General features: G+C 41.8%; 1 protein-coding gene across 13 annotated transcripts in view; it reads right to left on the reverse strand.

Annotated features, from left to right (window-relative positions):
* NRCAM (neuronal cell adhesion molecule) overlaps positions 1 to 14,521 on the reverse strand; it is a 181,496-nt gene that overhangs the window by 16,537 nt on the left and 150,438 nt on the right. For 7 of the 13 annotated variants that reach the window (XR_009764462.1, XM_061639953.1, XM_061639952.1 and 4 more), the window contains 3 exons: positions 7,180 to 7,305; positions 4,850 to 5,002; positions 903 to 1,034 (listed from right to left, as the gene is read on the reverse strand). Coding sequence is in view for 12 of the 13 variants with exons in the window: in XM_061639953.1 (XP_061495937.1) it covers positions 903 to 1,034; positions 4,850 to 5,002; positions 7,180 to 7,305 (411 nt within the window). In the remaining variant the exon portion in view is untranslated. The remainder of the gene's footprint in view (positions 1 to 902; positions 1,035 to 4,849; positions 5,003 to 7,179; positions 7,306 to 14,521) is intronic. The other 6 variants (XM_061639960.1, XM_061639959.1, XM_061639958.1 and 3 more) reach the window with 1 other exon arrangement.

Raw genomic sequence — 14,521 nt, forward strand, 5'->3', positions numbered from 1 at the left:
CTACAGAAATTTATGTGTGAAGAAAAAGAATAGGTTGCATTTAAATTAGGTTGCATTTTTCCAAGGAAAGACTCATTGATCTGTTTATGTTTGCAGGATTTTTACTGTCATCATTGCCAAGTAGGAATGGAGGAGAAATCAGATTCAGTAAGTATACAAAGCCAAATCTATCAAATTTGCACTTCATGAGAACTGAAACACAGCGATCCTTTGAAATACGTTGGGAGAAATTCACACTAAAATGCTGAAGAAATTTCCTTTTTTAAAAAATCCACAAATTGTTGCAGAAATGTGGAAAACTGATTTAAGATAGGCAAAATGAAAAACAGAGGGAACGGAAATTGACAAGCCCTTCAAATTCTAAGAGTTCACAAAAATTCCAGAAAGAAAACTCTGCAAGAATTAAAATCAAACTATAGATCCAACAAGCAGCACAACTAGTTCTTGAACAGCAGGCTCTCATACCACATTGCAAACTGTTTTGAATAGGAAGGGCTATATCCATAGCTGGAGCTCCAAGCACACAAGAGACATCTGTGCATGCAGTGGAGCTTCCTCTTGCTTTCCTGCTCCCTCCAGGCCCCTGTGTACCCTGAAAATCAGCTCTGGAGGATTGGGGGAACCCTCCAGAGAGGATTTTGCTGTTGGGCAGGGGGAGGAGAAGAAATGGAAGTCCTGTTGTGTGAGTGGAATTCTGCTCATGCAGCATTAGATATAACCCAAAGTAACTTTCAAAACAGTTTGTGATACCGCACAGGGACCTGTGTTTAAAGTGAAAAAATAATTAAAACCCTATTATTTGCCTCCTTGATGTAGCAGTTTGGATCCTGACCATTAACAGTAGAGAATATATTAATGTAAATTGAATTAAATATTTTAACTCACACTGCTATATACCATACCTGGATATTTTCCACCTTTATTTCTCCTTATGAAACAAACTATCAGCAAAATCAAGATGAGAAGAGCAACTGCACACATAAGACCAATGAACCATCCTTGAGTAGCAATGTCAACCTGTCGGCTTGCCTTTGCTAAGAAATGGAAAAGATTAATTATTATTCCCAAATATCAGTTATATAAGAATCCTGTAAAATACTTTATGTATTAATGTTGCACCAGAAAAATGATATTGGATGTAATGTCTCAGAACATTTGACCTTTGAATGGATTTGTAAAAAAATTATTCATGATGCTGGACTTTAATTAAGCATATATTTTTTGTTATATTTTCTTCTATAGTATACTTTGATCAATTTTGCTAATATATATCTATACATGGAGGAGCCTATAGCCAACATTTTTGTAATATAAAAATTTGAGGAAGGTCCATGGATCCATAGCTATGTGCAGAAAGGATGCAAAATTTTACCAGGAAGATTATAGCACATTCCTAAAGCAGGAAATTAGTTCAGTCAAGCAGGTTCCTACACTTGCTCATCAATATATGAAATCAATTGATCTGCAAAATTAGACAGCATGATCCACTTGAAGGCATTATTTATGCCTACTAGCTTTTCCTTTGTGTAAAGTGAAGCGCCACAGGATTTCTAGTGCAGATACAATATTTACAATTTTCTTAGTTGTACTATATGGAATCACTGTACTGTGGAAAGTGTGTTCTTTATAAAGTAAGAAGTGATTATGATAACGTTTTGGTTTCTTTTACACAAAATCAGAAAACTAACCTTAAATACCAACATAAGTAGTGGTTAAAATATAACATGTGAATTTTAAATGAATAGAATATTAACATTTTAATTTTTTAAAAATCAATTTTCCTAACAGATTAGAGAAATCTGAGATTTTTCACACATGAGGTTATAAGGAATTAAGTTTAGTGTCAAACATTATAGGAAGACATGCACATTTAACACTCAAATGTATTATGACATTTCATGCCAACTAAACCCAACAGTCCATGCATAACATATACCAAATATGTAACAAGAAAAGGCCGTAACTTACTGATGCAGCTTCTGATATTCTTTGCATGCACAGTATATCCTGCTAAGGTATATAGCTTTCTAAAATCTAGCGGGTGGAGTCTAACTGCTAACCCTGCACTCATGGAAAGGCTTTTGATTGAGCAATTATTCTGCTAACGGAAGAGCTAGGGAGAAAAGTTTAGCTGATTCATCCTTCCTCCTGCAGCCTTCCACACCACCTTTTGCCCTACACAGGAGGGTCCCCCAACTTTCTAGAGCCCATTTCTGGAGGTGCTGAGGCTACAAAATGGAAATGTACTGCCTTCAAGTTAATTCTGACTTATGGCGAGCCTATGAATAGGGTTTTCATGGTAGGAGTTATTCAGAAGGGGTTTATCATTGCCTTCCTCTGAGGTTGAGAGGCAGTGACTGGTCCGAGGTCCCCCAGTGAGCTTCATGGCTGTGTGGGGATTCAATCCCTGGTCTCCCAGGTCGTAGTCCAACACCTTAACCACTACACCACACTGGCTCTCTGGAGGCTACAAGGTAATTGTAAAAAAAAGTCACAATTCTTTTTCCATTAGCTGAAAAATTCACTGGATCAAAAGCCCTTCTGTGAGCACAAGGGGACCAACTGGATTCCAACCAGGGTTTTTTTAATTACATAAATGTTTGTAATTATGTTACACAAATTGTTTTCTTTGAGTAGACTGTCCATTTTCACTGGGAAATACAGAAGCTGCTAGTACATATGAAACATATGAACGTGCCCACTGTATTTACTTAAAATGAAATAATGTCTTATGAAGATGAACAGGAACCCTTTCAGAGACCATACAACATGTTATGTAGCAGTTTCAGAACACTTTTCTCCCATTTTATCTCCTTATATTTACTGTCATTAAGCAAGAATTAAGATGCTGAATTATTCTGTATAGTTTGAAGAATCTTGTCAATGGACATTTACTGCTATACTGTGGCAATATATTTAGCTCCCTAAGCCTCTCTTCAGTTGGCCTTGGCCTTTTTTTTTGCATTTCCTATAAAAAAGGCCCTAGGAAAACACAGGAAAAAATGTCTCAAGCCCATTGATGAGCATGGAAAGAAGTCCCCCTCCCTGCCAATCCTCCTGCTACCTCCTTGCGCACCTTTACTGTCCCCATTACTCTCATAAACGCGCTCCCCTCTTTTCCCTTCCCTTGGTGACAAGAAGAGCCATGGAGAAAGCAGACAGTGAGGCAAGCAGGCCTGATTTCCCCTCCCTTCTTTCTGCTGCTACTAGGATGAAGGGATCCAAGAGACTATGGGAGATGTTCTCCTAAAGAACTTAATCATGCATGATCAATAGCATTCAAGGCCATTTAGAGGCCGAATGTCACACAGTATGGACTATCTACTCTGCATCCTATATAACTTTGCAGGAAGGTCTGACTATCAGTGTACAGACTTTTAGCTTTACGTGTATGAAATTCCATCCCTAATTGTCTCATAATACGGAAGTAGGGGATCTACTGGCTTCTCCAGCAATAGCCACAAGAAAAGGCTCATGCCATTCCTGGGGTTTTACTTAACTTCTATATAAAAAACAGTGGATGATACTGCTTAAATTTCTTCAGCTTTGCTGTAAACATGGAATGTAGCTGAAAAAGATCATCATAGGGAATACATAGCATTTGGACAAGCAAGTCAAAATCACATGACTATACTAATTTTATCTACCTACTTTTTATACTAAGCATTTAAATGTTTAGGCCAAGTCAGTTACAGGTAAATCCACTAACATATTTTAAGCGTTTTCTGATAATGCCATACATTTTTTCTTACGGTAATACATATATAACAAAACATTATAGCCTCTTTTCCAGAGACATTGGTGTGAAATAGTGGACTCCTCTACTAAATATGTGATTAGTGTTATTAGCTCTGATAGTACTGACTGCCTGTTAGGGTGGTGGAGGACAAATTGTGTGCCTAAAATTCAACCTCACAGTTAGCTGGTATTTGCAGGATAGCCAGTGCTGACCATATGTTTAGTAGAGCTTAAGTGTAGCTGAATGCAGGTATTTTTCCATGACAGAGCACCCTGTCTGCACTCACAGGAGGGCTGCATATAGAAGAGCACTTTGTACTTCTTCCTTATAAAATCAGGGTACATGATTTTAACTTTTAAGATTGCCCATTTTATCAGGTGCTTATAATTAGCACTGCTAAGCATGGCTTTTTTTAAAAAAATGTAGTGTATATGCACTTTATGAACGCATGTACTGACAGCACACACCCTAAACACTTCCATAAACAACATGCTTTATGAGAACACCACTCAACATGACATCAGTATTTCTAACAAGACGTATATGCTGCTTTAAATTATTCCCATTACTGTTTTATAAAGAGAAATTGATACAAAGTTCCTTATTTTCCTTTCTACAGAGGATTCAGTACAAAACGTTCCAAACAATATACTTATTCTGATTATTGCATCTTTGGTCCAACAGAACAACACATTTAATACATTTATAAAGAAATTATCCTGAAGTTAGATGAAACCACTGTGATAAACTCGGTCCAATATCTTCAAACTTAATTATTCTGTAACACCATTTCCAATTTACAATCAGTAACAAGTGTAAAATTCAGAAACAAAGCATTAAAAAGCCTCCCCCTTCCCCAAAGGGGCCATGAGAAAGGTTTCTTTCCTTACAACAAATGACAAAGTGATAAAGAGAACTGCCAAGAAGAAAATATTCATGGAGCATACCAAAAACTTGCTAGTGTGGCTATGAGACACGCATTGTAGCTCTCCCTTAGGTAGAAAAGAAGAAATTAAAATATTTTGATACAACATAACACTATTTCAAAGTTTCAGCACTTAACACATCACAATTCTGAATGCAGAGCAGAATTGGTATGGTGTGCCTCACCTGGACCTGTCTCAAACACAGCCTCTGAACTCCTAAAACCAGAAAGACCCTCAGCACCAACCCGGACTTTATATGATGTTCCTGGTGTTAATCCTTTTAACACAAAGAAGCTCCAGGAACCATTAACATTTTCTTTTTTCAATTCTTCTTTGCCTACAAAATTTTTAGGAACACAACATATTGGAGTATTTAAATTCACTGTCTTAAATTCATATTTACACTTCCTACTGTCATTTGGCAAACGTTTAGATTTTCCTCTCAAAAATATTTTGCTGTTATTTATTAACATGCAATACCTAGGTAAGCTACCATCTAAACAACAAAGAGTCTTGTGGCACCTTAAAGACTAGTAAAAGGCTTTCATGGACTAGTGTTGGTTTTGTCAACATGGTGCCCTCCAGATGTTATTAAACAATCATCCTTGACTTTTGGCTATGCTGGCTGAGGCTGATGGGTGCTGTAGTGCAACAGCATCTGGAGCGCACTCTGTTGGCTTCCTGTGGCCTAGAGTTTACTTCGTCAGATGCATGTAATATTACCCTAAGTTACCAGATGCATGCACATGTATGTTTGTCTGTGTGTAAATAATAAGTAGTATCAGAGGGAAATGAACTGCAAAAGTACAGATGGCAATAATTATATTAGATCTTAAATACATATAAAATAATTACAGGCTGAATTCATAAAGCAGTGTTGAACATCGTGAATAGTCACTAATGATTTTACATACATTTAAGCTATAACATAATTATCACAGGTTGTCCTTTTTGCATTTCCCTACAACCTCACTCCTTATAATCTCACATCCAATTATCTGTGTGTATATTTCTATCAGTTTAGGATACCACTTCATGCATCTGATAGTGGACTCCAGTTCAAGAAAGCTAAGCCTGTAATATATTTGTTAATCTTTAAGGTGCCTTTTTTTTCTGAAAAAGATGAACACTATTATTCATCTGGAGATTGTTACGATCTCATTTTTCATCTATTGTGAAAGACTGATTTTTATCAGTCTGATAGAATAAAATGAGATGTAATTTAACAGTTGAAAATAGCCACAATGTTGATAATTATTCACTAGATGGGATTATATTTTTGTTTTCTCGAAAAGCAATTTTCAAACTCTAAATATTTAGATGCATTTTCTATTTATATGCTTCTTTACGTATCTCTTAACTCCTCTGCTATCAAGCAAAAAAAGGGAAGTAATTCACACCCAGAATATGGATGGCTTAATAAACTGATAGTTTTGCTTAGCTTATCATTTTCAGAATTAAGAGTGAGAATCTCTCCATTCAAATTTGCTTGCTACATCTTTCTTGAGGACTTATACAAAGTGGAAGACATAACTATGCTGCTTTGAAACTAGACTTTACTGGGGACTGGGGACAGCATTATTCTCCCTCTCATGGAATGGGGCAAGCACACTCTGTCAACCAAGAGGTGGCAACCACTTCTTGGGCAGACCACAACTAATGGGAAAAAACAAGCATACATTTATTTGCCAGCAAAACATCAAGGATTTAACTTTAGGATTACAGTTATATCAAATTGTTTCTAATTTGAATAAATACTAATAGGCTACATATGAATTTCATGGCACAAAAACCTACAGTTTAAATATACTGTAGTTTAAAGCACATTGTAAGAAACACCTTGCATTGTAGCCTTTTAGGTCAAATAAATATCTCTAAGTTGTACTGCATTAATGAGACTTTGGTAAGAGAATTTGAAGTATGTACAACTGGATGCACACCATGACTGGCAATCTTATAAACTTTCAAGGGGTAGGGGACGCTACAGATGCAGAGGCAGGGCTTCCTCACATGCTTATCCTGCTGGATGGGGAATCACCAGTTCACACAATTCAGCATGAGCAGTTCTGAGCCAAGTAGGTCTCTGTGTTCAAAACAATGCTAAAAATTATGCTGAACTGTTAGGGGGGAAGGACTAGATTCAGTCACTCTATCTCTTTCTTCCTCACCAAACAGCTGGTCTATGGGAATTCAGCTGCTTTAAAAGGAAAATGTATGTGTGGCTGGATAGGGGCATCTGAAATTTTATTAAGTGTTGCTAGCTCTCAGTTTTGAAATAATTCAAGAAAACAGTGTATTTCTAGAATATTACACAGCACTAATTCAAATAAGAGAGAGTGTGTATGTACACATGCACACTCTCTCTTCTATGCAATTAATATTAAAATGTTTGCCTTAATTTTTCAAAACTAGTTTTGCTTTCAAAACTTAAATCAATATTGGGCCATTCTTATTATTAAAATATTTTGAAATATATTACAGCATTTAGAAGAATTCAATGAAATGTCTTCTTACTGCCTGCCACACCATATTCAACATAAATGTTCTCATGAGCTGGACCCTCATACTTCCAACTGATATTGGCATAGATCTCAGCAGCAGCTGCCGTAACATTTTTGATCCTTGGATACACTGGTGGCACTGAGTACACAAGAAAAACAGAGCAAAATATGAAAGGCCTCATATATCCAATACAATACAACTTTAATTTACTAGCTTAAATTGTATGAAACACAATATTGTTTTGTTTCTGTCCTGGAAAAAAGAAAAAAATTGGACTTACCATGAATTCCCATTGGCAGCAGTTCTCAGGTGGAGCACTCTTCAGTTCAGAGAAAGCACCTCCTCTTGGTTACCAGGCATGGTCCTCTTTTAAATGGAACCAAGGGGAAGAGCTTTCCCTCTGTCCAGACTGTGCCAAGAGCCTGGATAAGCTTCTACCATGAACTAGAAACTGACAGAAGATCTACTAACAGTATTAGTACTAACAGCATTAGTAGATCTAATACTAACAGACAATAACCATGAAAACACTGTAGCTAACATATTACTATGTAACAAAGAGAAGGACAAAGAGGAAAGGAAAAGTCCTTCTACTGGATTCAAACAATCTAAGCCTGTTACAAATATGTGTGGACTTCCTAGAATATAATTGTAGTTTTTCACTTATCTCCCTATTGACAAACTACCCCACCCTGAACCACTGACAATGGTAATACACAATGTCAAAATTTTCCTCTCTCTAGTGGAACTGAGGTGGGGTAGTCTTCAATTCTGGATGTACAGAGTTTTCTTGTATCTCATGAGCAGGAACATTCAGTTGCTTTACACAAAATGCCACCTTCTAGAGATCTCTTCTATGAAAAGTGACAATAATGTCAATTTGAGAATGCCTTGTAAAAGTATACTTTGATAATGTCTAATAAAGGTGTGTAGGAATCTTCAGGTTGCAGCTTTGCACATAGATTCCATGGATGGGTAGATTCTGTAAGCTGTGAAAATAGTATGATGCATGTAGTGAGCTGTCATCTTATCCTTATGGACTTTAAAGATAAAGTCTTCTAACCATCTAGCAACTGTGAAGATGGACACCGTTGCCACCACCAAGTATTACAAAAAGGGTTCAAATAGGGGGTCCGATTTTCTAAAAACCTGAGTTCTGGAAATGATCTGATGGCACATAAACCCACTACCTGGGTGAAGGCACATGAGGCCACCACCTTGCTGAAGCTAAGCAGGTCTGGGTCTGGTCAATGCCTGGATAGGAGACTGCCTGGGAGCCACATGTGTATGCCACCTTGGGTTTCTGCGATGAAAGAAAGGTGGGGTATAAATGTAAGAAATTAATAAAATAAATAAAAACTGAGCACTGTTTTGATTAAGAAGATGTGAACCAGTAAAAAGGTGGCACAATTTCCTCAAATGTGTGGAAAAGTGAATTGATTTTGGGAGGAATTAAAAAAACACCCATCATCATGACAAATAATTTCTTGTTAATAAAGAAAAAATTTCTTGGAGAAGCTATGAGCAGTTTTAAAACTAGTTATAAAAGTGGTCTTGATGGTCAATTTCTAAAGAGAGATATGGCCGAGGGCTCAAAAGAAGGTTTTGTTGGGGCAAGAAGAACTACTCTTAGGTACCAATATGTGTATTCTGGGTGAATTCAGTATGAATGCCTAGTAAGAAATCTATGAATGAGTGGGTGAAGTGATAGGTATTTATCGTTTCTGTGACCTAGGATACTTGAAAGAGACTTTTGGTCTTACCGTGAAAATGGTCTTCTCTGTGCATGTCCAAGATGATATCAAGTGGGTAGGTAGCTCCACCTAGCAGTTGAAGGCAGAAGAGCACTGTTGATTTTTGCAGGAACTTCCTGTTCTGTGTAGCTCCCAGCTCAGTTTCTGATGACAAGCTAACTAATATTGAGAGCAGTGACAAGGAGCATGACACAAAACATAACACAACAGTACTCATACACTCTCTGCTATAGGCCTACCAGGTACACATAATTGCAGCCCAGATGATACCATCTTTGGCATGCACAGAGAAGACAGTTTTCATGGTAAGACCAAAAGCCTCCTGTGCATGGAAAGATGATATCAGGTGGGACATACCAAAGCTGAGCCATGTAGGGTGGGAAAATTGCTGGGCTGAGTTTATTGGAGGTCAGAGAGGACATGCTGTAGCACTCTCCTCCCAAAGGCTGCATATGTGTTGATCTTGTAATGTTTAATAAATGTGTTGGGAGTGGCCAATGTGGCCGCTCTAAATATCTCTGTCAGTGAAGCATTTCTCGAGAATGCTGCTGTTGTGGCTGCTGCCCTAGGGGAATGAGCCACTATGCTGCCTGGCCATGCAAGTCGCAGCAAAGCATATGCCAAGGTAATACGTGCTTTGATCCACCTAGCTAGGGTGGAGGTTAAAACCTTGTTACCCAGTGAAGCTGGATGAAAAGAAACAAATAAACTATCTGTTTTACGAAAAGCCTTAGTCTTGGAGATATATACTTTTAAGGCTCTTCTCACATCTAGTGAGTGCCACGCCTTCTCAGTGGGGTGAATAGGGTTAGGGCAGAAGGAAGGGAGCACTAACTCTTGCTGACAGTGATAGGTAGATAGAACCTTAGGACGAAAGGAAGGGACAGTGTGAAGTACTACCCTATCATGAAAAATATATAAGTTCTTATCTATAGATAGGGCATTCAGCTCAGACACACAACGCGCTTAAGTAATGGCCACAAGGAACAGAACTTTAAAGGATAGCTAATGGAGCGGGACTTGACTTAAGGGCTCAAAGGAGGTTTCTGTAGGGCCATTAAAACTTTGTCCCACGTGGGGAAACAATGACTAGTAAGTGGTGCCAATAATGTTGCCCCTTGAAGAAAACACTTCAGTAATGGGTGAGAACCCAATGGTCGTTCGGGGCACTTAGACAGGATTGATGACAAAGTCGAAGCCTGATATCTCAAAGTGTTTGGTCTGCTGTAGAAATGAGAGGATATCTTTAATACCTGCTTTACTTGAATCTACACCTTGTTTCTGTGACCAAGACAGAAAGGCTTTTCACGTGGCCTTGTATATGCTGACAGTAGAGGGGCATCTTGAGGCCAGTATTGTCTGTACAACTTGCATCGGAATGCCTTTCTTCAAGAGATGTTGCCATTCAACTTCCATACATGAAGAGCCAGCCATCCGGGATCTGGATGAGAAAGTGTCCCTATGACAACAGACTGTCCCTGAGAGGAATCTGCCATGGGGCATCTACAGCTAGGTTGATGAGTTCCGGAAACCAAGGTCTCCATGGCCACCAAGGTGCCACCAGCAGAACCATTGCCTGTTCAGCTCAGACTTTCTGGAGTACTTTGGGAAGGATCAGAAGAGGTGGAAAGGCATATAACAGACCTGGAGGCCATTGGGCCATGAGAGCATCTATTCCCAGTGTCTCTTCTCTGGCGAAGAACCTCATTACTTGGCGGTTGTGGCTGGTGGCGAAAAGGTCTACTTTGATCTTGCCGAAGCATGCCAGTATCACCTGAAAGGCCAGAGGATGTAGCATACCTTCTCCCGACTCAACCAGCCTGCTTGACTGTTGTCCTCTCCTCTGAGGTATTCCGCCATGAGAGATTCCAGATGCTGTTCCGCCCACTGGAAGATGAGTGAAGCTTCTCTCTGGAGAAGGGGAGAGCGCATGCCCCGATGGTTCAAATGAGATTTGGCAGACACGTTGTCTGTCCTGACCAGTACCACCCCCAGTCGTACGGATTGTGTAAAGTGCATCAATGCCAGGTGTATCGCCCAAAGTTCCAGTAAATTGATTGGAAGACTGGACTCCTCCGGTGACCATGTTCCTTGCACCATCTGACCATTGCAGATGGTGCCCCAGCCTCATAGGCTGGCATCCGACATGATCACTATACGTGGGGGGCTGTGGAATGGTACTCCCTTGAGTAGGTTGAGTTGGTGTGCCCATCACACCAAGGACTGGCGAACCGCGGGAGACAGTAATACTTTCCAATGCTGCCTGGCTGCTACCTCACTCTGGAATGGCAATAACGCCCACTGCAGGGGGTGAGAGTGATGACATGCCCAAGGAGTCATTGGGAAGGCTGCTACCATCAACCCCAGCACTGAGGCCAGCTGCATGAGGTCTGCTGATGTGGAGGTCATGAGATGTGATACTGCAGTGTGTATCTTGTTGATTCTGTCTTGTGCCAGCCATATCGTCCCATTTTGTGTGTCTATGGTGGCCCCCAGACGTACAATGCAATGGGAAGGAACTAAATGGCTCTTGGTTTGGTTGATTAGGACGCCGTGGTCCTTCAAAAGCAGGCTAAGGTGATGTGTATGTCCTCCCAGGCCTTGCTTAGCGATGGGGACAGAATGAAGAAGTCATCCAGATAAGGAAAAATGTGGACTCCTTGAACCCCAAGGTGAGCCACCAGGACAACTACAATTTTTGTGAAAACCCTGGGGGCAGACAGGCCGAAGGGCATGGCCCTGTATTGAAAGTGGTCTTCTCCAACTGAGAACCTGAGATAACATCTGTGTGTGGGGGAAGAGGGGAACATGTAGGTAGGCTTCCTTCAAGTCGATTGAAGAGAGGAAGTCCCCTGTTCTCAGCACCTTCTTGATTGAGAGCAAGGTGTCCATGTGGAACTTGTGGTATTGTATGTATTTGTTCAGGTTCTTGAGATCGAGTACTGCTCTGAACGAACCATCTCTTTTTGTGACAGTAAAGAAAATTGAGTAATTTCCTAAAAATCTCTCCCGTTGGGATGGGTTCTATTGCTGATATTTAGAGAAGATAGGAAATCACTTGGAGGGTTCTTGCTCTCTTCTCTTGAAACGCCAAGAGAGATGGTACAAATCTTGCCAGAGGGGGTGATGTAAATTCCAGCCTCAAGCCGTTTCTGAGGATGCACAATACCCACTGGTCCAACGACGTGTCCCTCCAACGCTGCGCAAAGCATTGGAGATGGAATGCTGGTGTCAGAATTGATGTTTGTTTCCACGTGTCTGGGCTCCAAATCCTGATCTATAGGGAATGTGTGGTTGGCCCCTTGTCTATACCAGAAGGGGTGATTGGTGCGTATGTCTCTAGTTTATCCCAATGCTCTCGAGTTCCGAAAGGACTGGGACTGTGGATATGGGTGGAAAGATCTTCGAAACAGCCTTCTATCCTCTCTCTTCTTAGAGGATGGCACAGACCTCTTCTTGTCCTTAGATTCCAAGATGTCTGCTAGGGGCCTCGTCACCAAATAACTTACTTCCCACGTAGGGTTCCGAGGCCAGGTTAGAGCGAGCTGTGACATCTGCTTCCCAGTGATGCAGCCATAGGATCCTATGGGTGAAGATGCCTGCTGCTAATGACAGTGCTGAAAATTGCATGGCGTCCATGGATGCATCTGCCATGAAGGTCACTGCCTAAGAGTCTTTTAGCAAAGACTTACATGTTCTGGCAGGGTTCTGTTGTGGGCTGTCCAGATGGTCTTCTAGCCATAAAAGAGAGGCTTGTGCGAAGACAGAGGATGCTGCTGCTGCTCTGATGGAAAGCGCACTAGCCTCATGTACCCTTCTGAGGCCTTGGTCCAGTTTGCGTTCTGTCACGTCCTTAAGGTGAACATCTGAGTCTTTAGGATTTAAGGATGGATTGAGGAAACTATGGGCACGTCTACTAATGGGACTTTCAGCTGGTCCATAATCTGCTGATCCAATGTATAGAATTTGTTAGCAGTTGACACTGACTTCTTGAACTATAAAGGGACATCAAACTTGGATTTTATCACTTTAGGCAGTAACACAGAGAGTTTGAGCACCCTGCATTTAGGTTTTGGGTCTGGGCATACTGTCAAGATCCTGGATGTTGACATAGCTGGAGGGTCATCATAGGAGTGAGGGCCTCCATTGCCTTGCACAAGAGGGGGAGGAAATGGGACTCTTGGAAAATTCTGTTGGTTGAAATTTCCTCTGATTCTGACTCCCCATTCCAGTCCTCTTCATCTAAAACAATCAGTTCATTGTCTGGGTCAACAGGAGCCTCCTCTGTAGGTTGAATGTGCCTACTTTGAGCAGTAGCGTAAGGATCAGGTCAGTTGTGTGATGCAGAAGGGCGCGGGTTTTATGATGGGATGGCAGAGGAAGAACCTCGCGCATCCTACCTGCCCCTAGGGGGGTGCTTCATAGTGCCCAAAGGATCCCTGGCCAAATCCATTAAAAGGGAAGCCCTGGTTTGATCCTTCAGCTGCTGAAGCATGTGATCCGATACTGTAGTGGAAGAGGCCAATTGTGTGCACAACAGGGATGATATGCCCCTCCTTGCCAATGGTGTGTAGGGGGAGAAGAGGGAGGGAGCTGGCATCCTTCCATCTGTAGCCTGGACAGTCTGGTAAGAGGCAGATGTGTCTGTAAAGCCCATGAAATCCTCAGGTGAGGATCTGGTAGGAAAAACTGAATCCAAGCCAGGATGAGCTTGTATGCCTTCCTCCTCAGACAGTGACTCTTGGTCTCTTCTAGACCTGAAGGCAGTGCTGTGTGAGTCCCTCCCCTTCTCTACATTATGATCCCCCGATGCCCGCCTGGTCTAGCTGGTCTGTCTGCAAGCCGAAGGCAGTACACCATCTGAAGCCATCCTGCCCGCTACAATCAATGCCTTAGCCACCTCCAGCCTGCCAGAAGAGGGGCAGGCCATGGCTGTCTCTGTCTGGGTGGTTGGCCCGAATGAAGGCCCTGAGGCCTGCCTGGGTAATGACGTTGGTCTTGGCCTAGGCAGGAGTGGTTTGGGCAGGAGAGGCTTGGGCCTCTTCTCTGGCCTATCAGATCTGTAGATTGCTTTCCCCATGGGGCAACTGCGCAGGGGGTCTTACAGGGGCTGGACACCTCAGGCATCTATGTTCCCATTGATGCTGTGGGGTGGGGGGCTGGCACGTCTTGTTGCGGCTGAAAGGTAATGCCACGCCGCTGGTTTAGGAGGGTGGAGGGAGACTCCTCCTGCACCTTGTGGCCTGGGCACTGCCGGTCTAGGGCTTGTGGATGCGGGCTGCTGCTCTGAGGCGGGAAGGGAGTGTTGATGACTTAGAAAGGCTGCCGCTAGATTCCCGTCTCCACGGCCAATAAGGACCCTGTGAAGGGGGGTGAATGCCTAAGATCGGCGGTAACAAGCCCATTAGGTGGAGGGGAGAGGTGCTGGGTCCTCCATAGGGCGTCCCTTATGGACTTCTCACCCTTGCATATGTAGGTGGAAGAAGGGAGGGGAATCCCTTTCTTGGCTTGCCTCACGCCTCAGAAGGGCTTGGGGGGGAGGGGGAAAAGAGGAAAAATCTTTTTTTTGGTCATTTAAAAAGGTGGAGAAGGGAAAGGTT

Source organism: Rhineura floridana, chromosome 8, assembly GCF_030035675.1.
Source record: "Rhineura floridana isolate rRhiFlo1 chromosome 8, rRhiFlo1.hap2, whole genome shotgun sequence".
NCBI lineage: Eukaryota > Metazoa > Chordata > Lepidosauria > Squamata > Rhineuridae > Rhineura > Rhineura floridana.